Consider the following 25,898-nt stretch of genomic DNA (forward strand, 5'->3'; position numbering starts at 1 on the left):
ATGAGTGAATGAAGGAATGAATGGAAGGAATGCCATTTTCCAGATGATATCCATGCGTGCATTTGTCTTACTAATGCATGCATAGATATCATCTGGAAAATGCAAAAGAGGTGGCAGGCAGATTTCAATTCAGTGATGTGACATTTATTGAGGGACTATTGTACACCAAGGGGTAGAGTGACAAGCATCAATAAGATATGGTACCTGCCTTCCAAGGGTCCACCATCTATGGGGAGATGGCCGCAGTGAGACTGGTGCCGAGGCCATCTGAAATAAAATCTACCCATGACTCTCACTAAGAAACACTCACTTCCAAGGGGTAACCTCTCTGCCTCAGCAGAATGAATACCATCCCAGTGTGTGGTGTAAATTCACCACAGACAGGCCCGCTGGTGTGGGTAGGTAAAGGGGGTGCAGGTAGATGATGTTGCCCTGTGTTTACATAAATGGACGTGACACTGCGACTGACTGCCCCTCATCCTGGGTATCATTCAATGTGCCATCTGGAGGATGGATACCAGGAAATGGGGCTCAGCACCACCCAGGGACCTCACCCTAGTTCGTGATCCCACACAAATAAAGGCCTTATATAGGGTGTTTTTGTGTGGTTTTCTGTTTGTTTTGGATTTGGGAGTTTCCCCTCTGAGCATGGGTGTGTCTCCCCTACCTTCCCCAAATCCAACTTGAGAGTTCAGAAATGGAAGGTGACCCTCAGGTCTGACTGGTATTTTAAGCAAAAGGAACACACCGTGAGAATTGAATGAAATTGTATGCAAGCCAGGAACCCGGAACTCTGAGGGGACTTTCTGATTTATGTAAACAGTGTTAAGAAGAGTGAATTCCTGAGCAAGACACTCCAAAAACCCAAATTCCTCTGTGTCCTGATCATCCTTTGTGTTGTTTGTATGTTCATGATGCGATGGGGTCTGCTCATCAAGCTTTCATAAGAATGAAACTAATAATACTTTAAATGTACATTGTACTTTCTAGAATACAGCATACTTATACATCTCTTCTCTCATTTGATCCTCACAGCCACCCACTGAGGTACAAGGTATTGTCACTTTTTTACACATAAAACAATTGAGATTCAGAGAGGTTAAGTTACTTGTCCAAGACCACACAGGCACTAAATGATAGGGCTGGTACTTGAACTTAGCCAGTGAGGAGACACTAAGCACAGCTGAGTATCACCAGCTTTTATTTCACCAGATTCTAACAGTATGGATTTCTTACTTGCTTGCATCATGCGTTTTACACATAGTTAATCCGAAGGTTTATACTGTGCCATAAATTTATCCTTTGCCCAGTTAATTTCTCATCTGGTTACCTTATTTTTTCTTTCTAATAGGTTATTCCTCATAGTTAAAAAATTAACTTGTATTCTATTAATTGCTATAAAATGTGCATGCATTTGAAAGTAGATCTTACAAGAATGAGATGATTTCCATACTAAAACCTTGGAGCATGAAATAGAGGTGAGGCTTGGCAGTTTTGACTGTCAAGATAGGTTCGGGTGGGATTGTAAAAGTTTAGGGCAGAAGTTTGTATAGGCAGTCACAGCCATAGAAGACTTTTACCCCTCAACATTTTTTATTATGAAAACATTTCAAAATGTCTGAAGAAATTAGAGGAACAATACAATGAACACCATTATGCCCTCCTCCTGCATTCAACATTTGACCACATTTGCTTTACCTCTTTCTCTCTTTAAAAAAGAAAAAAAAAATTACATTTATATAAAAAGCATTTTATATATACACACACACGTGCATATGTGTGATTTTTTAAATTAAAAATAATATCTAATAAAAATTTTAAAATAAATATTAAAATGTATGTAATTTACTAAAATTATGGTATAATTGGAAAGAAAATTGTAGCTATTGTGACACTTCACTCTAAACACTTCAGTAAGCATCTCTCAAGATTAAGTTCAGTCTCCTACCAACCCACAGTACCATTATCACACTTAAGAAAACTAACAATAATTTGTGGAAGACCTTTAATTGGTAGAGAAACATTATTCTATTTCTTATTTAGAAAGAAAATTCTCCTGGCAGTGGAGAGGGAATGGATGGGAGAGAGTAAGCCAGTTGGAGGTAATGATAAGACTGTGGGAAAGAGATGAACTGAAGGTACCCCATAAACTTTTCTTAAAAAATGAAGTCAATGATCATTTATGCTATTATAAAAAGTAACAAAATACAGAAACATACAAAGAAGTTATGCGCAGACTCTCTACTCCAAAATAATCATTATTAACATTTGTTATATTTTCTCCAGCTTTTTATGAACAGGGTGTGTGTGTGTGTGTGTGTGTGTGTGTGTGTGTGTGTGTGTTAAGGTGTTATAACTATACTACTTCTACAATTTTCTTTCCTGCTTTTTTCACTCTACATTCTAACCCAAGCAGGCCACATGGGCTCTGTAGTGATTTACTTTGCTGTTGAGGCTTTTATACAAGTCTTTCTGATTTCCTTACCCTCTTGGCATGTTCTGCGGGTGGACCCTGTTTTCTGTTCCTCATACCCAAAGCTTAGCTTATGCCCCAGCCTCAGTATGTGCCCTGTGGGCTCTTCATCTCAGCTCCATGCATCAGCGTGGGAGCCCAGAGCCCTAGGGATGCATCCTGGCTGCTTCATCAACTACTGCAGGGCCACCCTAGGGTGACCCGAGGAGAAGTGAAATGAGGACACAGAGCTCCTAAATGGTTGAGGGAAGGAACAAAATGCGGCAAAAATTAAACTATGGAGAGCCATAATTGAAAGAGTTGAAATATAGCGGTAATTGTGTAAATGGGGAGCATTAAACCAACAAGCTGCTTTTTATGAGATACAGCAGGAGGCCACCTGGGAAGTGGAAAGAGGAGAAGATTGTGGGTCAAGCCTGCATTCAAGTCTCACCTCTGCTAGGTAAGGTTGGGGAGCTCATGGCTCTGACCTTTCCTGGCCTTGAAAGTGGAGATAATATTGCCCCTCACTTCCTCACCCAGGAGTGGAGTGAGGGGCCAGGGAGAGATCAGTGTTTCTGAAAGGTCCCTGTAAACTCTAAGACTCCTTGCAAGTGCTGGCTGTGAATTTTAACTAGCCTCCCTATGGGGCCACATTTCTCCCTATTCCTCTCTTTCCTCCAAAGGGATTCAGAAAGGGAGGTGGGCATGGAAGCACCCAAAGGGGTAATGAATAAGGTGGTGCTTTCCTTCCACCAGGCTGGGCAGACTCCCAACGTGGCAGGACACTGTGAGGTTGATATGGCTTGGAGTAAATATCATGATCCCTATTTTACAGATGAGGAAACAAAGACAAAAGAGCAGTGCCCTCCTCCTCTTTGGTCCTTATTACCTTTGCCATCACCATTAGGTGCTCAGAGTCTCTGCTACTTCCAGCTGCCCATGGCCCTCCACTCTGGGCCCCTGCCCAGGCCTGGCCTCCACTGAAGTATCATGTGTTCAAGCAGTACTTTTTAGGTTCCATTCACATCTCTACCATTAGCCCTCCCCATGCAGCTGATCTCAGTAGGAGTGAAAGAACCTGATTCTGGAAGTGGTAAAGGGTGGTGGAAAGGTATCTTGGCATGAAAAACCCTGGGTGAAAACCTAGCTGACTTCTTAGTCATGTGGCCTTGAATAAGTTAATTAACTTCTCTGATCCTCAGTTTCCTCATCTGGGAAGCACAGACAGTAACTTAGTCTACTCAGATTCTGTGCAGTGGTGTTTTGGTAGTAGCTGGATCTCCAATAAACAAATATATGTACACACACACTAAATTATTATAAAGTCTACTGATATAGAAGTTTATAATGTAAGTTAAAAGTAATAAAATATATAATACTTTTATTTTGTAAATTTCACAAAAATAAATTGATTCTTGTAGAACACTTTCCTTGGTTTTTGCTGACCTCTTGTATCAATAGCTAACCTATGGATGCAATAGACAAATGAGTGTAGTTCCAACAGGATTGTTCGTAGATATTTTTGTTTATGTTAGCAAGTAAGGTGAAAATGAAGCAATGAAGACGTGTGTTGGAACTTTACCTGTTTGCCAACGACATGAGTGACTTCTTTGCTGAATTGGATAATGGTTTCTGAATATTGAAAAATATTTCTTCAGTTTTCTCTGCTAGCACAAAATAATGGCTATAGACATGACACCCTTATAAGTTTAATCTCTGTTATTAAGTGATTTTCTGCAGCACTTCCTAAGTCTAGAATCAAGAAATCAAGTCCTGATTTGTAGTGTCTGTGGATTTCTGTGGTGTAAATACACCCACTGTGGCCAATTTCAAGGCACCAACTTGATGACACTGACTAGAGCTAGGAAGAGGGGTGCAGTAACATACCATGATGAAGTATTTCCCCCATTCAGAGATAAAAGGCATTAAATAACCTCAAGAACATAGAAAATAATAAAATATAATAGAAATAGAAATTTATACTTCCTAATAGAAATTAGGAAGTAATAAGTTTTTTAAAATTTATTTATTTATTTGGTTGCATGGGGTCTTAGTTGCGGCAGGCGGTCATCTTAGTTGTGGCATGCATGCAGGATCTAGTTCCCTGACCAGGAATCGAACCCCGGCCCCCTGCATTGGGAGCGTGGAGTCTTATCCACTGTGCCACCAAGGAAGTCCTGGAAGTAATAAGTTTTAAGTATTGTAAATATAATTTAATTAAATATGTTTCTATATTTTAATTTTAAATATTAAAATAATATTCTTACATAGCTCAGTTTAACAACTGGCTTACAACATTGTTGCAAATTTAACAGCAGGCTCTCATGAGCTGGTAGGCACCAGCTTTAGCCCACCCTCAGCTCTCTGAGACTCTGTTGGTGAAAGCATTTTGTAAAAAGGACAGTGCTACCTGCAGGCCAGCTGTGGTGGTGACAGCAGTGGTATAACAATAATAATGGCAGCCAACATTTATTGAGGCTGTAGTAAATGTGCAGGCTCTTCTCTGAGTGCTCTGCATGTGTTTACTCCTTTTATCCACATGACGACCCTATGAGGGAGGTTCCATGGTCGTGGTCATTTTATAGAAAGGGGAGGTTGCTCAAGGGCTCCTAGGTTTTCTTGTGCCCCCTCAGAACCCCTTACCATATTAACATTCCCGTTTTGCAGATGAGGGGCCAAGGATCAGAGAGGTGAATGACTTGCCAAGGTCACACAGCTAGCCTGGGGCAGAAGTAGGGTTCAACCAAGTCTGGGGACTTCCCTGGTGGCACAGTGGTTAAGAATCCACCTGCCGATGCAGGGGACACAGGTTTGAGCCCTGGTCCGGGAAGATCCCACATGCTGCTGAGCAGCTAAGCCCATGTGCCACAACTACTGAGCCCACGTGCCACAACTACTGAGCCCATGTGCCACAACTACTGAAGCCCGTGCGCCTAGAGCCCGTGCTCCACAACAAGAGAAGCTACTGCAATGAGAAGCCCGCGCACCGCAATGAAGAGTAGCCCCCACTCACTGCAACTAGAGAAAGCCCACGCATAGCAACAAAGACCCAACTCAGCCAAAAATAAATAAACAAACAAACAAACAAATAAATAAGTTTATTTATTTATTTTAAAAACCCAAGTCTGTCCAATGAGGGGGCCCTCTTTAGTGCTGGTTCTCCAAACACTGGGCACTGTATGATTTTGACTTTCTTGCAGAGGTTGCTTTAGAAAACCAATTCTGGAGCCTCACTCCTGGTGGGTTGATTTAATTGCTTTGGTATTTTTAACACAGTCCCCAGGGGATTCCAATGTATTTAGCTCAGATGGGCCCCAAAGCACAGCTTGGGGCTCAGAATGCCTGGATTCAGGCCCAGGTTCCTCACTGGTTAAATGGAGGCTCTGGCCATCCACAGCTTGGTGGCTGTGAGGAATAATAAGGTGATGTGTGGGGAGAGCCCAAGGCAAATGCTGGTTGTCATGTGGCACAGACCAGAGAGCCAGCATTGCTGATTGGTCCAAGGCTGAAATCCAGTGGTCCTAGAATGGCCTTGAAAGTGAATTTTTATTTCCCTCCCTCTACCCAATAAGAGCACAGAGACAGTAGGTAGTGGTTTTCTCTGACTTTACCCGGCAGGGCTTCTAGAACCATGCAGCAGCCTCCCATAGAGGAGCAGGCCACGAGTGAATGTCGGGGCCCTTACCTAAGATATGCGTTTTCTAGGAAAAACATGGAGCTGGAGGGACTTCCCTGGTGGTCCAGTGGTTAAGAATCCACCTTCCAATGCAGGTTACAAGGGTTCGATCCCTGGTCGGGGAACTAAGATCCCACATGCCGCGGGGCAACTAAGCCTGCGCGCCTCAACTAGAGAGCCTTCATGCCGCAAACTACAGAGCCCACGTGCTCTGGAGCTGGCGCACCACAACTACAGAGCGCTGAAACTAGAGAGAAACCCACGCAGCAACGAAGAGCCCAAGCATTCTGGAGCTTGCACACTGCAACAAAGATCCCATGTGCCACAACTAAGACCTGATGCAGTCAAAAAAAATAATAATAATAAGAGGAACAGGGCTTCCCTGGTGGCGCAGTGGTTGAGAATCCGCCTGCCGATGCAGGGGACACGGGTTCGTGCCCCGGTCCGGGAAGATCCCACATGCCGCTGAGCGGCTGGGCCCGTGAGCCATGGCCGCTGAGCCTGGGTGTCCGGAGCCTGTGCTCCGCAATGGGAGAGGCCACAACAGTGAGAGGCCCGCAAAAAAAAAAAATTAAATTAAATTAAAAAAAATAATAATAATAATAAGAGGAACACATCAGTTAAAAAGAAAGAAAGAAAGAAAGAAAAACATGGAGCTGGACCAGCAAGCTGGTGAGTTACCAGAGCCGAGATGGAAATGCCAACTTTGCCAGCCGGCAGGGGTGATCTAAGTGGGCACCCTTACATCAGCTAGAGGAAGCGAGGCAACATGGGAGAGGAGAGAGCACACAGGCATCTTGGGCAAGCGTTTAAGGCATCTTGAGCAAGCGTTTAACCTCTCTGAGCCTCGACTTCTTCATCTGTAAAATGGGGTGATGACAGTACCTGCCTCAGAGAGTGAGAATCAAGTAAGAGGTGTGTAAACACTTTGTAAACTAAGTGCTGTAGGTTTTGTTATGCATGAAACTTCAGATTGGGTGCCTTTGGAAACACAGGAAGAACAAGTGTGCAGTCTAGTCGGGGAGGCAAGACTAACACATAAAGGTCTTGGCAGTGCTTGGTGCTGCAGGTCAAGATTGCTGCATGAGTGTGGAGCTGGGAGAAAGAAGGAGGGCTGGGCTGGGTATTCAGATGATGCTTCCTGGAGAAGATAGCATTTTGAATGGGCCTGGAAAGATGGGTAAGAGTTCAATAGGCAGATGATAAAGACCTCTGGAAAGAAGCGCCAAGATCAGGAAAATAAGCAGAGATGATGACAACGGCTACAGGCCACATTCTATGCCTTGTTTGATCCTCTTAGTAACCCTCTTGAGGTAGGTTTTATTGTTACGCCTAATTCACAAGTGAGAAGCCTGAGGCTGAGAGAGGTTAAGTGACTTGCCTGGTGTCAGACTGCTGGTAAATGGCAAAACTGGGATTCGAACCCAGGTTCTAAGGCTCTTAGTCATTGTCTATGTTGACTCCCTAAAAGCAGGTTGTGCAAGAGACGCCCATATGACTGCGCCGATTCTTTCATTCCTTTAGCTGGTAAACCATTCCTGAGCACCTACTACATTGCAGCCCCTCTTGGGTGTGAGGGATGGAAAAGAGAGGCAAAGCCCTTGTCCTCCCCTGTGGAGCCTCAGGTTAGTGAGAGGACATGTCAGGGAGTAGTTGTAGTGCAGTTGGTTCTCTGCCAGAGGTATGTCCGTGTACCTTGCAGGCCCTTGGGTAGAAACAACTAGCTGCGTGTATTGGCGGGGAGGGGGTCACAGAAGATGTTCCAGTGGGGAAGTGCTGGAGCTGGGTGGTGAGAGGGGAGGAAGCTTGTCAGGAAGGCATTCCAGCAGAGTGAACTGCAGGTTGGGGTGGGGGGGATGAAGGTCCGCTGGCATGCAGCAGAGGGTGTGCTGTCCAGAGGTGGGAGGGCCTTGAATGTCGATGAAGGTGGACGTTGGGCCCGGGCCACACTGGAGCCTGGTGGGGAAGGGCTGCCTGTGGTCTCATCTACAGTGTGCTGGCGGGGGGCGGTGTGGGGGGGCGAGAATTTACTGCAGCTCCATGGAAACCTGCCCACAGAGGCCTGGCAGCTTGCGGCCCTGCTTTCTCAGGTTGCCCACCATTTGCTGAATAACCTGGGACTGTGCTTGACATTTCCAGGGAAGGTTCCTAGACAGCTTCCTTGTCCCCATAGCACAGACCTGGCTGGGCTCCAGCTCTGCTGAGCTGAGCAGCCTCACCTGGTGATGGGCAGGCCATGCAGGCACCTGGAGAGGGCACTGGGCCAAGGGTCAGCAGACTTGGGCTCTGCTCTTTGCTTGGTATCCTTGGCAGTTTCTTGAGCTCTCTGGGCAGCTCTGCAGCATGAAGGGACTAAACGGTCTCCGAGGTCCCTTGCAGCCCCAACATTGTGAGTCTGGGGGTGAAACGGGATGGGGGGAGGGAAGCAGAAGATGAGTGGGGGAGGAGGCAGGTCTGCAAAGGGCATGTTCTTCAGATTCAGCAGGGATTCAGTAAAGTTCCCAGGGATGACTGTTGTCACTGCTGCATCCCTGAAAGGAGAGAGCACACATAGCCACCCTGCTCTGAAATCTCCTTGGGCACCGCTCCTTACATGGACCATCTCCCTGAATTCTCAGAACACTGTATGCCTTGGTAGGTGTTCCCATTTTGCAGATGGGGAAACCAAGGCTCCAGGAGGTCCAACGACTTTGCCCAGGTTTCACTGTGAGAGGTAGAGGTGGAATTTGAACCCAGGCCTGACTCTAAGCTCTGGTCTTTGGCACCTTACTTCATAGATCCCCTGAGGCTGCCTTCATCCTGCAGGGACTCTTAGACATGCTGTACCAGGACAGTAGGGATCACCTGACAAGGGTCCCCCGTGGAGGATCAGCTTCCAGATGGCACCATAGTAAATGCCTCAGGCCAGATCCACTGGGCTGCTAAAGGGCACATTGGCCCACAGCTGTCTGCCTGATGGGCTGAGCTGGTGGCTTTATTTTAACAGGTGGGGAAAATTTCACCTCCTGGTGACTACGCCATAGGCCCTGGGCTCGGCAGTGGCAGCATCTATGGAAATGTGCTCCCTTCCTCCAGCTGTGCTTTGGAGGTGACGTCAGGTGTGTGGGTGAAGTATTTGGTTGCAGTAAATAAAGCTGGAGGAGAATGACAGGAGTGAGGGAGTGTGGATGGGCTTGCACTCTCCCAAGGGCAGTCTGGCTTGGCAGTCTGCTCTTCCTTCCTGCCCTGGAACCAGGAGACCTGAGGCTTTGCTGTCCTGCCTTGTGGCCCAGAGGAGTGGGAATTGGCCCAGCCAGCTTGGAGGATGTGCCACCTGGGAGCTACAGGGCCTAGAGCTTGAAGAGGCTTTGGCTACCATCCAAGGTCTATTTTGGAGTTGGGAGACAGAGGCCCAGAGAGAGGACGTAGCCTGCTTAAGCTCACACAGCCTTGGGTGGTGGAGTTGAAATTGGAATTTCCCAATACTCAGGCCTGGGCTCTTTTCCACCACCCTACCCTGTTTGGGGAGTGGGGAAGCGAAGAAGCTTAGACCAAACCCTTGGGGCAGCTGCCTCTTTGCTGCCCTCAGACCACCCTTCAGACCCTCCCTGAGTCCCTTTTCCCTCCTGATCCAGCCCTATACCAGCGCTGTGGGGAGGCGTGCTCTCGGGCGCCCCCAGTGGTCGAGGGCCTCCATGGCGCAGAAAGGGAAGAGCCACTAGCCCCCAATTCCTTCAGTTCACATCAGCAAATTGTTATGAAACATGCAGGATGCAAGACTCTATAGGGGATGCCAGGAACCTTAAAACGGATTGAAATTTTCCCAAGGAGGCTACCACCCACGAAAGCTGCATCACGATACAAGAGACAGCCTGCAACTAGGGCCACTCACTCATAAGCATGTTCGGTGCAGAGGGGGTTAGAGCACAAGGTCAAGGCCTGCTTCATTGAAAAGCAAGGGAATAAAAGGGGGCAGGGATAGGGGATAGGCTCTGAAAGTGTGAGGAAGAGTAGGAAGGGCATTCTAGGCAAGAGGAAGAGCCAGAGTAAAGGATGGAATAGAGATGTCGTCCTGGGCCTGGTACTGCTCATCCTGAGGGGGTATAGGACAGGTGCCGGCAAGTGTTGGGCAGTGAGGCTGGAAAGTGCAGAGCCTCAGATGCCTCAAATATCAGGCAGGGCATCTGGACTTTCTCTGGTGGTCAGTAGGACCACTGAAGATATTTAACCAAATAGGGTGCTGTGGTGGAGAGAGCAGGAGCTGGACTCCCGGGAAGCTCATCCTGACTCTGCCATCATGAGCTGTTGGACCTTGGGTGCATGCTTTATCATTCTAAGCCTCTGTTTCCTCCTCTGTGGAATGGGGTTGATAATAGTACCTACCACTTAGAGTGGCTGCAAGGATGACGTAGAGCACTAGCTCAATGCCTGCCTTGGTAGATGTACAGTAAATGTCAGTCCTTGCCTTGCTTCCTTGCCTCATCAGATTATTATTGGAGGTTGGGATAGCAAGAAGGAAGCCTTTCGGAAAGTCGGAGAAGCTGCAGATGTGGGGTCCAGATCCCCTGGCCAGCCTAGAATCTCCTTGGTAGCCTGGGCAGGAAGTAGGAAGCATTGGTGGCGGGGAGCCTGTGACCTCTGTGTACTCCCAGTCAGGGCTGGTCTGAGGGCTTCCCTGGTGGCGCAGTGGTTGAGAATCCGCCTGCCGATGCAGGAGACACGGGTTCGTGCCCTGGTCCGGGAAGATCCCACATGCCGCGGAGCAACTAAGCCCGTGAGCTATGGCCGCTAGGCCTGCGCGTCCGGAGCCTGTGCTCCGCAACGGGAGAGGCCACAACAGTGAGAGGCCCGCATACCACAAAAAAAAAAAAAAAAAAAAAAAAAAAAAAAAAAGGGCTGGTCTGAGCTGAAGGTGCATCTGGTCCAAATGATCCAACTTACGAGTAGTAAGTGAGGTGAGGACAAGGACCCAGGTCTCCACCACCTAGCAGAGCATTCCTGCTGTACTGGGGCCACCTCCCAGCCTGAAACCCCTAGACCCCCATCGCTTTATGCAGACCTATCTTGGGACTCTCTTTGACAGGACCTGTTTTTTCACTGAAATGAGGAGGTTCAGCCCAGGAGGTCCTGATGCTCCTTTCTGAGTCTCTGGACACAGCATGAGGGCCAGGCCAAGGGCGGGGCTTGGGGCTGCTCACCAGGGTGAAAGCATCACAGGAAGAAAGGCATCCTGGGATGGGAAACAGGTGTTGGGGCAGGAAAACAGCTGTGCCTGAGCCAGGGTGTGAATTTGCCCCAGGCTGCTAGGCCCAAGCTGCATTCCCACTTATTCCTGGGATAGATTCCCAAGACCCTTGAGAAGCAGAGAAGGGGGACCATTTAGTCTAGTGGTTAGGAGCACAGGCTTTGGAGTCGGACAGAAAGAGGTTAAACTCCCTGTCCATGATTCAGTATTTTTTCAGTTTTGGCTTCTTTTCCTAAGAAAGAGGAATAATAAACACCTACTGTATAAGGTAGTGAAAGGGTCAATGAGGTATAAAGTATGTCATATGCCTGGTGAGCACTGGACCTGCACATTATAGGGATTTACTAAATGGCACCTGTCTTCACTCGGGGAACATTTACTGAGCACCTGGTGGATGTCAGACTCTATGCTAACCTTCGGGTAGTTGATAGGAGTTAAACCCTCGGGAAGCTCTTAGCCCAGTGGGGCAGACAGGTCAGTAAACTGACAAGCTCGAGGCAGTGGGAAAAGCACTGAAATAGGGGAGGTGTAGGGTTTGATGGGAACTGGGGAAGTGGCGGGTGTGGGCATCAGGGGAGGCTTTCTGGAGGAGGTACTATTTTTGCTGAAATGTGAATGTGAATTAGCCAGGTTGGGGGTAGGGACAGTGCAGGGAGAGTGTCCCATGCAGGGGAGCAGTCACCTGCTGTGTGATGGGTTCTTGGGGTGGGGCAGGGGACAGATGGGACTCAGGTGAGAAAACGTGGCTTTGCACGGAAGTTCTCACAAGCCAGTGGAGAGACTGTTTCCCCTGACTGTGGGCCACCGAGATGAGAGGATGTGAGGCAGGGACGCTTCTCACTTCCTAGGGGGAGTCTCCTAGGATTTTCCCAGGGATTCTCCAGGAATACCTGGGAGAATCCTGCCTGCACTTGTTCCTCCTTCCTTCCTGTGGGGTCTCTGCCCCCCGTCCCTACTGTCCCCAAGTCCTGGGGACCACCGGGGCTAGTGTGTCTGCCCCTGTCCACTGCGGCTCCCAGCCCTGTTCAGTGGGTTTTGGGGGATGGTCAGGAGGACCCGGGCCGGGCCCCTCAACCCCAGGGAGAAGCCTCAGGGCTGTTCCCAGGAAGAGAGAAGTTCCCAAAAGGTGGCTGGGGAACGTGGTGGAATGGAGGGAGGAGAAGCCTCCTGCTCAGGAGATGGTGGGCGGCAGGGAGGGTGCAGCTCACCACAGGGGGTGCCAGGATGCTTGGGGTCCCTGGGCGGCCACCGGAGGGCCGGGTCAGGGCACCGGAGGGGGCCCCCAGCCTGTATCCTGTGTCCTGACCTCCCCCTGCCCTCACTCTCCTTTCTGCAGAGTGTAAGGAACCACCCTGCCTTGGGAAAGGACTTGGCACAGTTTCAAAATAAGTTGAGAGAAATCTCCAGAGGGGGGAAAAGAATAAACACACTTTTAAAATGCAAAAGGAAACATATTATATTATTTTTTTTAAAAAAGGAAGAAAAAGGAGGGATTCCTCATCCAACTCACTTGAGTGAAAGTTTCCAGCCACTGTGAAGTGAGGTCACAGAGACCAGGGAGCCGGGAAGTTCGGGATGGGGACACCTGGGCTGTCTTCAACGCGGATTCAGAATCAGTTCAGCCAACTTTTAGGGCCACCCTCCACCTGCCCCCCTCTGAGCTCTGCGCTGTGGGGGCAGAGATGCAAAGACCTGAATCCTCCCTCCAGCTGAGGGTCCAGTAGGGCATCGAGGACAGACATCGAGGACTGTTGGACAAGAGAGAGTGTGACAACTGTCATAGCAGAAAGGTTCCAATGAGCATGAAGGGGCCCCAGGGGAGGGAGGGTTCATGTCTGTGGATATGGGGAGAAGGCTCAGTGCTTCTGAGGAAAGGTTTCAAGGAAGAGGTGGACTGAGTTAGTCTTTGCAGCCTGGCTAGGATTTCAGTGGGCCGAGATTGAGCAGAGGCTTTCCAGGTAGAGCAGATAATGAGAGCAAAAGTGCAAGGTGGGAAATTCTCCAGTAGTTTGAGAAACAGGGACATTCAGTTTTCTTAAACACTTATTTAAAAGTGCTTAAAAAACACTTTTTTAAAGTGTTTAAAAATAAACAAACACTTATTTACTTATCTATTGATTTAAAACCGCTTTATTGAGATTTATATGCCACGTAGCATGTAATTCACCCATTTAAAGTCTACAATTTACAAAGTTGTACAACTAACACTGCAGTCAATTTTAAAACATTTTCATCACCCCCAAAAGAAACCCTGTACCTATTAGCAGTCACTCCCCGATCCCCTGGTCCTAGGCAACTCCTCATCTACTCTGTTTCTGAGGATTTGCCTATTCTGGATATTTTATATAAATGCAGTTGTATAATCTGCGGTTTTGGGTGACTGATCTTTCACTTAGCACAATGTTTTCAAGGTTCATCCACAGTGTAGCATGTATCAGTACGTCGTTCCTTTTTATTTTTTTCTCTGCCTTCATTCCTTTTTATGGCTGAATAGTATTCTGCTGTATGGATATACCACATTTGGTTTACCTACTCATCAGTTGATGGACATTTGCGTTGCTTCCACTCTGGGACTGTTATGAATATGCTGCTGTGAACATTTGTGTACCAGTTTTTGTGTAGATGTGTGTTTTCAAGGCATTCCATTTCGAATGGGATGTAGGATGGTCCTGGTGAGGAGCAGGAGGAAAGAAGATGAATCAGAGGGACTGCTCACCCACTGAGTGCTCTGAGGGGTTGGGTGGGAGTGAGAAGGCTAGGCTCAGGATCCTGTTCTAGCCTCACTGGGAGCCTGGGCTGAGTGAGGCCAGGACAGGGCTGTCCCCCCACCTACACACACCCCCATTGTTGTGTTAGATCTGGCAGCTGTTCTACTGGGCTGGGAATAGTCTGGGCGGCTGGTATTTTCCCTGGAAATTAGGTGTTTTTTTCCTGTGTCCCACCGAGGGCCAATGTTAGTTAAACCCATAGAGAAGTGTGAGCCACATCGTTAGTCTAGAGGAGGGGAGTGTTGTCCACAGGAAGCTGACCGGCCAGGGGAAAGAGGTGGTCAGGAAGATGGAGGTCAATAAGCCATGTGTAAAGTGAGGCTACGTTGCAGTGCCCCTCCCCACCCACGTATACCCAGAGAGGCAGTGGTTTTGTTTACAGGAAATGCTGCAAGTATCTCCCTGGCCCCCTTTGACAGATGGGGAAACAGAGGCACTGCATTAAAGGGATCTGCCGTTCAGAGACAGAAACAGGATTAAAGCCAGAGTCTGGTTCTGCTGTCAGCAGCAGGTTTGGTAAAATCCAGGCCTTGCCCTTGGCGTTGTGGCTGTTTTTGAGTTCACAGGAGAAGACTGAGGACACAAAAACAAGGAAGTGTTTATGCTGTTTTGGTGTCCCAAAAAAGAACACCAAACCCCACCCCAAAACCAAAGCAAAAACATAAAATGGGGCTTTAATTACCATCTTTTCTTTTATCCCTTTTCTTCTCTTTTTTTGTTCTCCAGCCAGAAAACATTATGTTGTTGGACAAGAATATTCCCATTCCACACATCAAGCTGATTGACTTTGGCCTGGCTCATGAAATAGAAGATGGAGTTGAATTTAAGAACATTTTTGGGACGCCAGAATTTGTTGGTGAGTTTTAGGCCTGTTTCTCTCCCAACTGAGAATCTGGGATCAAGAGGTAGCAAAATCCCAGTAGCAAACCCTGTGTCTGGGGCTGTGGCCTGTGGGCTGAGAGGTGATGCCTTGGAGACCCCCTAGAAATCTAATGGGTAGGGAAGGAAGTGTCTCACTGGCCTCTGGATGAGGATCCAGGTGCTGGCTTTGAGTGCCCAGTGGGGCAGTGAGAGGCCAGGTGGGGCTAGAGTCCTTTGCAGAGTTAAATCCTCCCAGAGCTGGCTCCACCGCCTGCTCTTAGAAGAGATTATGAACATTTAAAATTACCTCGCCCTCTTGCATTCCCATAAACTCAACCTTTTCTGGAGTAGCTTTTGATTTCCTGAAAAAGAGAAGGGAAATCATCTACTAGATGCCAGATTCACCTGCTTGACTCTCCTGTGCGCCTGGCCTTCATTCACGCACAGGAGGCCCAGCTCCAGCAGAGCCCTGGCGTCTCTGTCTTCCCTGTGTCTCTCAGCCTTGGTTGGCCCAGGCCTGGTGGGACTTGTACCACAGGTCGGGGGGAGGGGGGATGGTCATAAAGAAACAGCTTTGCAGGGCTTCCCTGGTGGCGCAGTGGTTGAGAGTACGCCTGCTGATGCAAGGGACACGGGTTCGTGCCCCGGTCCAGGAAGATCCCACATGCCGTGGAGCGGCTAGGCCCGTGAGCGATGGCCGCTGAGTCTGCGTGTCCGGAGCCTGTGCCCCACAACGGGAGAGGCCACAACAGTGAGAGGCCCACGTACCGCAAAAAAAAAAAAAAGAAAAGAAACAGCTTTGCAGAGGGGAAATGAATGAGAGTTCAGAACCAACACCTCTCTGCTTTGGGAGCTGGAGTGGTCTTAGAGATGGAGGGAGGGAATGGTCTCCTCAAAGCCTGAGGCCTCAAACTTCTGACCACAGTCTAATCAAAAAGGAAGACAGGATGCATCAGAACATCCACCCTGATAGATTTTCAGGCCACACATAGCAGCTCTGCAGCCACTGTGGAATGAAACTGCAGAGGCCCCACAGACCTCCTGGCAAGGAAACCTTGCTGTGTGCCAGGCACTATGCCTGGTGCTCTACAGACATTGTCTAAATTAATCCTCATAGGATCTAATGAAGCAGATTTAAAATATCTTCTCCATCAAGTGCCTTGTTTAAGGCAAAACAACTGGTAGGTGGTAAAGCAGAGATTCAATAACAGATACCTCCAACATCAAAGCCTGTGCTCTTTCCATGAGACCACGCTGTCTCTATAAGAAGACCTTGCCCTCAGGGAGCGTACAATTTAGTTTTGGAAACAAGACATCAAACCATCAAATAAGGGTGCTGAAAGGATATTTTCAGATCACCTGATCTAGTTTAAATGTGGACTTGGAGAGCTAGGGGATTTTACTTAAGGTCAACCAATGGTTATTCTCCACCTACTATATGACAGATATTAGGTACTGGGGACACAGTGATGGTAAGAAGCCACACTCAGACTGGCACACCCAGGGTCACACAGTGAGTTGGTGGCAGGGCCAACTTGAACCTGGGGTGCAGGTGTCTAGTCTCAAACTTCATCCAGGATAGCAGTTGCTGCCCACCAGTCACATATGTAGTAAAAATGCATGTTTATTTAAGTTCATACCAAGTGTTGAATGATAATAAATGGTTCAACTAGAAATTCAGGGCAGTCATGGAAGAGGTGACATGAGACAGGATGTGATTAAGTGTAAAGGGAGTGATATAGACAGCTCTGAAAGACTGTTCGGACAAGATATCCACTCTCACAAGGTCAGTGGTACCACAGCAGGGGTGAAGGACCAGAATGAGTGCATTTATCAAGGACCATTCACTGTGCACTCTAGATGGATCAGAGGGTTCACACGGGCTGGCAGTGTCAGTGGGATACTGATGGGCGGAGCCAGACTGTGGAGGGTTTTTCCCAGTGGTATACTGGTAAATGTCTAACAACCAGGTCTCAGAACAAAACAGAGTACAACTCTAATTAGTTTGAATAGCATCTGTCAATTTCAACCTACCAACATGTTGTCACTGAATTCAGAGTTGGGCAAAGATGCCCACAGTTGACTCTTCTTGTGAGCCAGTGTGACACAGCTCCAGCCCAGAACTGGTCTTATTTGCACCTTACAGATATATAGGGTGGTTTCTCTAAGCCCCTGACCAAATTATGATGACTTCCTTTTCTCAAGATCCCTGAACACAGGTTATAACCACTCTTCCCTATTCCCGCCATTCTTTGAAATTTTAACCTGAGACCAGGGTTAAAAAGTGTCAGCTTCTGGGAGTGTGGTGGACCAGGTCTTCCAAAACGTCCTCTCACTACAAAACTGGATTCTTGAGAAAAATATTGTTTTTCATGCAATTCTGGACTCATAGGAAGTAAGATAAGACTTTAAGTGTAGTAACTCCTTCAGCATCACCTATCCCTACCTTGAAAATCGAGTGAAATGAACGTAGAGCTGGAGCTGTGAGCAACAAGAATATTCAATAGGAGGACCTCTCCTAAAGGCAAGTATACATATCAGCATTTATCAGAGACTAGCAAGATTTAACGTTCAAGGATGTAGGATATTAAAATTATCAGATGTTGACTATAAAATAAATGGAATGTATGTAGAAATAACAGGTAGACTCACAAGAATGAGCAGGCAATAAGAGATTCAAAAATGACCGGGCAAATTTTTAAAAGAACCAGATAGAACTTTAAGAAATTCAATATATACTCATAGAAATTTAAAACTCAGTAGATGGGGCAAACAGCAGATTATACACAACTGAGGAGAGAATTAAAGAATTGGAAGACTGAGCTGGAAAACATCAGCTAGAATACCATAGAGTGACAAAGATATAGAAATATTAAAGAGAGGATAAGTGAAATAAGTTTAAAATAAGAAGCCTAACATAGATCTATTTGGATTCCTGGACAAGGGAATAAAGACAATACAGGAGCAATATCTGAATAGAACTGCTGAGAATTTTCAGAACTAATGTAAAAACATGCATCCCCAGATACAGAAAGGACAATGTATATCAATCAGAAAAAAAAATCTATACCTAGACACATTATAGTTAAAGTATAGGGCACCAGATACAAAGAGACGATCTTAAAAATCAGCCAGAGAGAAAAGACAGGTTACCTACAATAAACAAAAAAAACCAAACAAAAACCAATAACTGAACTGACAGCATACTTCTCAAAACAACAATGGAAACCAATGTCCAATAGAATATAATCTCCAAAGAGCTGAGGAAAAATAAAAACCCCATAATTGTGGAGAAATTATATTTCAAGAATGAAGGTAAGGGCTTCCCTGGTGGCGCAGTGGTTGAGAATCCGCCTGCCGATGCAGGCGACACGGGTTCGTGCCCTGGTCCGGGAAGATCCCACATGCCGCAGAGCGGCTGGGACCGTGAGCCATGGCCGCTGAGCCTGAGCATCCGGAGCCTGTGCTCCGCAATGGGAGAGGCCACAACAGTGAGAGGCCCGCATACCGAAAAAAAAGAAGAATGAAGGTAAGTGATTCAGAAAAAAAGCAAAACCAAAAAAGAACAACAACAAAAAAGACAAAACTATAAAAAACAGTTAACCTCCAACAGACCTTCATTAGTGGAACTTCTAAAAGATGTACTTCTGAGTTAAGGAAAATGACTCTGAAGGGAGTTCTCAATGCAAGAAGTAATAGGAGCAAAGAAAATCAGTAAAACATTAGGCAAATATAATTATTTTCTTTCCTAAATAATGATAACGATGATGCTGATGATGAAGTTTTAATTGTAGGATTGAAAAAAAGAACTAGAAACTGAAGAAAATAATGTTAGCTAGGACAGAGTACTTGAAATGTGTTCTAAGTTTCTTGTATTGTTAGAGGAGGGTCAAAATATTGATTTATGTTAGAATTTATTTGATATTCATAGTAAAGTCTCAGGGATAGCCATTACAAAAATAGAAGCTGGGGAAAAAAACAATAAGAAAACTAACAAAAAGCGATTTAAAAAAAAAGACAGGAAAGAAGATGAAACGCACAGATGAAAATGGACAAACAAAAGCACCTGAAGGACAGAAATGAGTGTGTATGTACATCGAGCAGATGAGCACTGGAAAGTGAGTTGTGGTCCTCAAACTCTCTGTGATGAACCACTTGAAAAAAAAAGTCTATCCTGGACTGCTTGTTCAGTAAGATACAATAAAAATAAATTCCGAGAGAGGCGAGAAGATGGTGGAAGAGTAAGACGCGGAGATCACCTTCCTCCTCACAGAGACATCAGAAATACATCTACACGTGGAACTTCTCCTATAGAACACCCACCGAACGCTGGCAGAAGACCTCAGACCTCAGACCTCAGGCAAGAAACCCCCCCACGTACCTGGGTAAGGCAAAAGAAAAAAGAATAAACAGAGACAAAGAATAGGGACAGGACCTACACCAGTGGGAGGGAGCCGTGAAGGAGGAAAGATCCCCACACACTAGAAGCCCCTTCGAGGGCGGAGACTGCGGGTGGCGGAGGCGGAAGCTCCGGAGCCGTGGAGGAGAGCGCAGCCACAGGGTGCGGAGGGCAAAGCGGAGAGATTCCCGCAGAGGATCGGTGCCGACCGGCACTCACCAGCCCGAGAGGCTTGTCTGCTCCCCCACTGGAGCGGGCGAGGGCCGGGAGCTGACGCTCGGGCTTCAGTCGGATCCCAGAGAAAGGTCTGGAGTTGGCAGAGTGAAGACAGCTTGAAGGGGGCTAGTGCGCCACGGCTAGCCGGGAGGGAGTCCGGTTGAAGTCTGGAGCTGCCGAAAAGGCAAGAGACCTTTTCTTCCCTCTTTGCTGCCTGGTGCGCGAGGAGAGGGGATTGAGGGCACCGCATAAAGGAGCTCCAGAAACGGGCGCGATGCGGCTGTCGGCACGGACAGTAGAGACGGGTGTGGGACGCTAGGGTTGCTGCTGCCGCCACCAAGAGGCCTGTGTGTGAGCACAGGTCACTCTCCACACCGCCCCTTCCGGGAGCCCGTGCAGCCCGCCACTGCCGTGGTCCCGGGATCCAAGGACATCTTCCCTGGGAGAACGCGCGGCGCGCCTTGGGCCGGTGCAGCGTCACGCCGGCCTCTGCCGCTGCGGGCTCGCCCCGCATCCATGCCTCTCCCTCACCCCGGCCTGTGCCAGAGCCCCAGAACCAGCTGCTTCTTTAACCCCATCCTGTCTGAGCAAAGAGCAGACGCCCTCGGACAACCCACGTGCAGAGGCGGGGCCAAGTCCAAAGCTGAACCCCAGGAGCTGTGCGAACAAAGAGGAGAGGGGGAGGTCTCTCCCAGCAGCCTCAGAAGCAGCGGATTAAAGCTCCACAATCAACTTGAAGTGCCCTGCATCTGTGGAAAACCTGAATAGACAGCGAAATATCCCAAGTTGAGTAGGTGGACTTTGGGAGCAAGATATACTATTATTTTCCCCTTTTTTCTTTTTGTAAGTGTGTATGTGTGTGCTGCTGTGTGAGATTTTGTCTGTATAGCTTTGCTTGCACCATTTGTCCTAAGGTTAGACCAATCCGTTTTTTTTTAATAGAAATTTTTCTTCTTAATAATTATTTTTTATTTTAATAACTATATTTTATCCTACTTTATTTTGTCTTCTCCCTTTCTTCCTTTCTTCCTTCCTTTCTTCCCTCCTTCCTTCCTTTCTTCCTTCCGTCCTCCCTTTCTTCCTCCCTTCCTTCCTCCCTTTCTTCCTCTCCTCCTTCCTTCTTTCCTTTCTTGCTTTCTTCTTTCCTTCAGTTCTTCCTTCCTTTCTTCCTTCCTCCCTTCCTTTCTTTCTTCCTCCCTTCCTTCCTTTCTTTCCTTTCTATTTTTTCTCCCTTTTATTTTGAGCCGTGTGGATTAAAGGCTCTTGGCGCTCCAGCCAGGCGTCAGGGCTGTGTCTCTGAGGTGGGAGAACCAACCTCAGGACACTGGTCCACAAGAGACCTCCCAGCTCCACGCAATATCAAATGGCAAAAATCTCCCAGATATCTCCATCTCAACACCAAGACCCAGCTTCACTCAAGGACCAGCAATGAACAGTGCTGGACACCCTATCCCCAACAAAGAGCAAGACAGGTCTACAGCCCCATCCATTAGCAGAGAGGCTGACTAAAATCATAATAAGGCTGCCAACATCCCCAAACACACCACCAGATGTGGACCTGCCCACCAGAAAGACAAGATCCAGCCTCATCCACCAGAACAGAGGCACTAGTCCCCCCAACCAGGAAACCTACTCAACCCACTGAACCAACCTTAGCCACTGGGGACAGCCACCAAGAACAACGGGAACTACGAACCTGCAGCCTGCAAAAAGGAGACCCCAAACACAGTAAGATAAGCTAAGTGAGAAGACAGAAAAACACACAGCAGATGAAGGAGCAAGATAAAAACACACCAGACCTAACAAATGAAGAGGAAATAGGCAGTCTACCTGAAAAAGAATTCAGAATAATGATAGTAAAGATGATTCAAAATCTTGGAAATAGAATAGACAAATTGCAAGAAACAGTTAACAAGGACCTAGAAGAAATAAAGAGGAAGCAAGCAACGATGAGCAACACAATAAATGAAATGAAAAATACTCTAGATGGGATCAATAGCAGAATAACTGAGGCAGAGGGGTGGATAAGTGACCTGGAAGATAAAATAGTGGAAATAACTACTGCAGAACAGAATAAAGAAAAAAGAATGAAAAGAACTGAGGACAGTCTCAGAGACCTCTGGGACAACATTAAACGCACCAACATTTGAATTATAGGGGTCCCAGAAGAAGAAGAGAAAAAGAAAGGGACTGAGAAAATATTTGAAGAGATTATAGTTGAAAACTTCCCTAATATAGGAAAGGAAATAGTCAGTCAAGTCCAGGAAGCATAGAGAGTCCCATACAGGATAAACCCAAGGATAAACATGCCAAGACACATAATAATCAAACTGTCAAAAATTAAATACAAAGAAAACATATTAAAAGCAGCAAGGGAAAAACAACAAATAACACACAAGAGAATCCCCATAAGGTTAACATCTGATCTTTCAGCAGAAACCCTACAAGCCAGAAGGGAGTGGCAGGACATATTTAAAGTGATGAAGGAAAAAAACCTACAACCAAGATTACTCTACCCAGCAAGGATCTCATTCAGATTTGATGGAGAAATTAAAACCTTTACAGACAAGCAGAAGCTGAGAGAGTTCAGCACCACCAAACCAGCTTTACAACGAATGCTAAAGGAACTTCTCTAGGCAAGAAACACAAGAGAAGGAAAAGACCTACAAGAACAACCCAAAACAATTAAGTAAATGGTAATAGAAACATACATATCGATAATTACCTTAAATGTAAATGGATTAAATGCTCCCACCAAAAGACACAGACTGGCTGAATGGATACAAAAACAAGACCCATATATATGCTGTCTACAAGAGACCCACTTCAGACCTAGGGACACATACAGACTGAAAGGGAGGGGATGGAAAAAGATATTCCATGCAAATGGAAATCAGAAGAAAGCTGGAGTAGCAATTCTCAAATCAGACAAAATAGACTTTAAAATAAAAACCATTACAAGAGACAAAGAAGGACACTACATAATGATCAAGGGATCTATCCATGAAGAAGATATAACCATTGTAAATATTTATGCACCCAACATAGAAGCACCTCAATACATAAGGCAAATACTAACAGCCTTAAAAGGGGAAATCGACAGTAACACAATTATAGTAGGGGACTTTAACACCCCACTTTCACCAATGGACAGATCATCCAAAATGAAAATAAATAAGGAAACACAAGCTTTAAATGACACATTAAATAAGATGGACTTATCTGATATTTATAGGACATTCCATCCAAAAACAACAGAATACACATTTTTCTCAAGTGCTCATGGAACATTCTCCAGGATCGATCATATATTGGGTCACAAATCTAGCCTTGGCAAATTTAAGAAAATTGAAATCATATCAAGTATCTTTTCCGACCACAACACTATGAGACTAGATATCCATTAAAGGAAAAGATCTGTAAAAAATACAAACACATGGAAGCTAAACAATACACTACTTAATAACGAAGTGATCACTGAAGAAATCAAAGAGGAAATCAAAAAATACTTAGAAATAAATGGCAACGGAGACACGACGACCCAAAACCTATGGGATACAGCAAAAGCAGTTCTAAGAGGGAAGTTTATAGCAATACAATCATACCTTAAGAAACAGGAAACATCTCAAATAAACAACCTAACTTTGCACCTAAAGCAATTAGAGAAAGAAGAACAAAAAAACCCCAAATTTAGCAGAAGGAAAGAAATCATAAAGACCATATCAGAAATAAATGAAAAATAAATGAAGGAAACAATAGCAAAGATCAATAAAAGTAAAAGTTGGTTCTTTGAGAAGATAAATAAAATTGATAAACCATTAGCCAGACTCATCAAGAAAAAAAGGGAGAAGAATCAAATCAATAGAATTAGAAATAAAAAAGGAGATGTAACAACTGACACTGCAGAAATACAAAAGATTATTAGAGATTACTACAAGCAACTGTATGCCAATAAAATGGACAACTTGGAAGAATGGACAAATTCCTAGAAATGCACAAGCTGCCGAGACTGAACCAGGAAGAAATAGAAAATATGAACAGACCAATCACAAGCACTGAAACTGAAACTGTGATTAAAAATCTTCCAACAAACAACAGCCCAGGACCAGATGGCTTCACAGGCGAATTCTATCAAACATTTAGAGAAGAGCTAACACCTATCCTTCTCAAACTCTTCCAAAAGATAGCAGAGGGAGGAACACTCCCAAACTCATTCTATGAGGCCACCATCACCCTGATACCAAAACCAGACAAAGACATCACAAAGAAAGAAAACTACAGGCCAATATCACTGATGAACATAGATGCAAAAATCCTCAACAAAATACTAGCAAACAGAATTCAATAGCACATTAAAAGGATCATACACCATGATCAAGTGGGGTTTATTCCAGGAATGCAAGGATTCTTCAATATATGCAAATCAATCAAGGTGATACACCATATCAACAAACTGAAGGAGAAAAACCATATGATCATCTCAACAGATGCAGAGAAAGCTTTTGACAAAATTCAACACCCATTTATGATAAAAACCCTGCAGAAAGTAGGCATAGAGGGAACTTTCCTCAACATAATAAAGGCCATATATGACAAACCCACAGCCAGCATTATTCTCAATGGTGAAAAACTGAAACCATTTCCGCTAAGATCAGAAACAAGAAAGGTTGCCCACTCTCACCACTCTTATTCAACCTAGTTTTGGAAGTTCTAGCCACAGCAATCAGAGAAAAAAAAGAAAAGGAATCCAAATAGGAAAAGAAGTAAAGCTGTCACTGTTTGCAGATGACATGATACTATACATAGAGAATACTAAGGATGCTACCAGAAAACTACTAGAGCTAATCAATGAATTTGGTAAAGTAGCAGGATACAAAATTAATGCACAGAAATCTCTTGCATTCTTATACACTAATGATGAAAAATCTGAGAGTGAAATTAAGAAAACACTCCCATTTACCATTGCAACAAAAAGAATAAAATATCTAGGAATAAACCTACCTAAGGAGACAAAAAACTTGTATGCAGAAAACTATAACATACTGATGAAAGAAATTAAAGATGATACAAATAGGTGGAGAAATATACCATGTTCTTGGATTGGAAGAATCAACATTGTGAAAATGACTCTACTACCCAAAGCAATCTACAGAGTCAATGCAATCCCTATCAAACTACCACTGGCATTTTTTACAGAACTAGAACAAAAAATTTCACAATTTGTATGGAAACACAAAAGACCCCGAATAGCCAAAGCAATCTTGAGAACGAAAAATGGAGCTGGAGGAATCAGGCTCCCTGACTTCAGACTCTACTACAAGGCTACAGTAATCAAGACAGTATGGTACTGGCACAAAAACAGAAATATAGATCAATGGAACAGGATAGAAAGCCCAGAGATAAACCCACACACATATGGTCACCTTATCTTTGATAAAGAAGGGAAGGATATACAATGGAGGAAAGACAGCCTCTTCAATAAGTGGTGCTGGGAAAACTGGACAGCTACATGTAAAAGTATGAAATTAGAACACTCCCTAACACCACACACAAAAATAAACTCAAAATGGGTTAAAGACCTAAATGTAAGGCCAGACACTATCAAACTCTTAGAGGAAAACATAGGCAGAACACTCTATGTTTGTTTTTGTTTTTGTTTTGCGGTATGCGGGCCTCTCACTGTTGCGGCCTCTCCCGTTGTGGAGCACAGGCTCCGGATGTGCAGCCTCAGTGGCCATGGCTCACGGGCCCAGCCACTCCGCGGCACGTGGGATCTTCCCGGACCGGGGCACGAACCCATGTCCCCTGCATCGGCAGGCAGACTCTCAACCACTGCGCCACCAGGGAAGCCCAGAACACTCTATGATATAAATCACAGCAAGATCCTTTTTGACCCATCTCCTAGAGAAATGGAAATAAAAACAAAAATAAACAAATGGGACCTAATGAAACTTCAAAGCTTTTGCACAGCAAAGGATACCATAAACAAGACCAAAAGACAACCCTCAGAATGGGAGAAAATATTTGCAAATGAAGCAATTGACAAAGGATTAATCTCCAAAATTTATAAGCAACTCATGCAGCTCAATAACAAAAAACCAAACAACCCAATCCAAAAATGGGCAGAAGAACTAAATAAACATTTCTCCAAAGAAGATATACAGATTGCCAACAAACACATGAAACAATGCTCAACATCATTAATCATTAGAGAAATGCAAATCAAAACTACAATGAGATATCTCACACTGGTCAGATTGGCCATCATCAAAAAGTCTAGAAACAATAAATGCTGGAGA

The 25,898-nt window shown here is 45.6% G+C and overlaps 1 protein-coding gene across 15 annotated transcripts in view; it reads left to right on the forward strand.

Moving 5' to 3' along the window:
• Positions 1-25,898, forward strand: part of DAPK2 (death associated protein kinase 2) — a 129,053-nt gene that overhangs the window by 80,403 nt on the left and 22,752 nt on the right. For 14 of the 15 annotated variants that reach the window (XR_010839786.1, XR_010839788.1, XR_010839787.1 and 11 more), the window contains one exon: positions 14,850-14,979. Coding sequence is in view for 8 of the 15 variants with exons in the window: in XM_067029714.1 (XP_066885815.1) it covers positions 14,850-14,979 (130 nt within the window). In the remaining 7 variants the exon portion in view is untranslated. Of the gene's footprint in view, positions 1-6,724; positions 6,804-14,849; positions 14,980-25,898 lie in introns of those variants that run through there. The other variant, XR_010839792.1, reaches the window with a different exon arrangement.

This window comes from Kogia breviceps, chromosome 3, assembly GCF_026419965.1.
Source record: "Kogia breviceps isolate mKogBre1 chromosome 3, mKogBre1 haplotype 1, whole genome shotgun sequence".
Taxonomy (NCBI): domain Eukaryota; kingdom Metazoa; phylum Chordata; class Mammalia; order Artiodactyla; family Physeteridae; genus Kogia; species Kogia breviceps.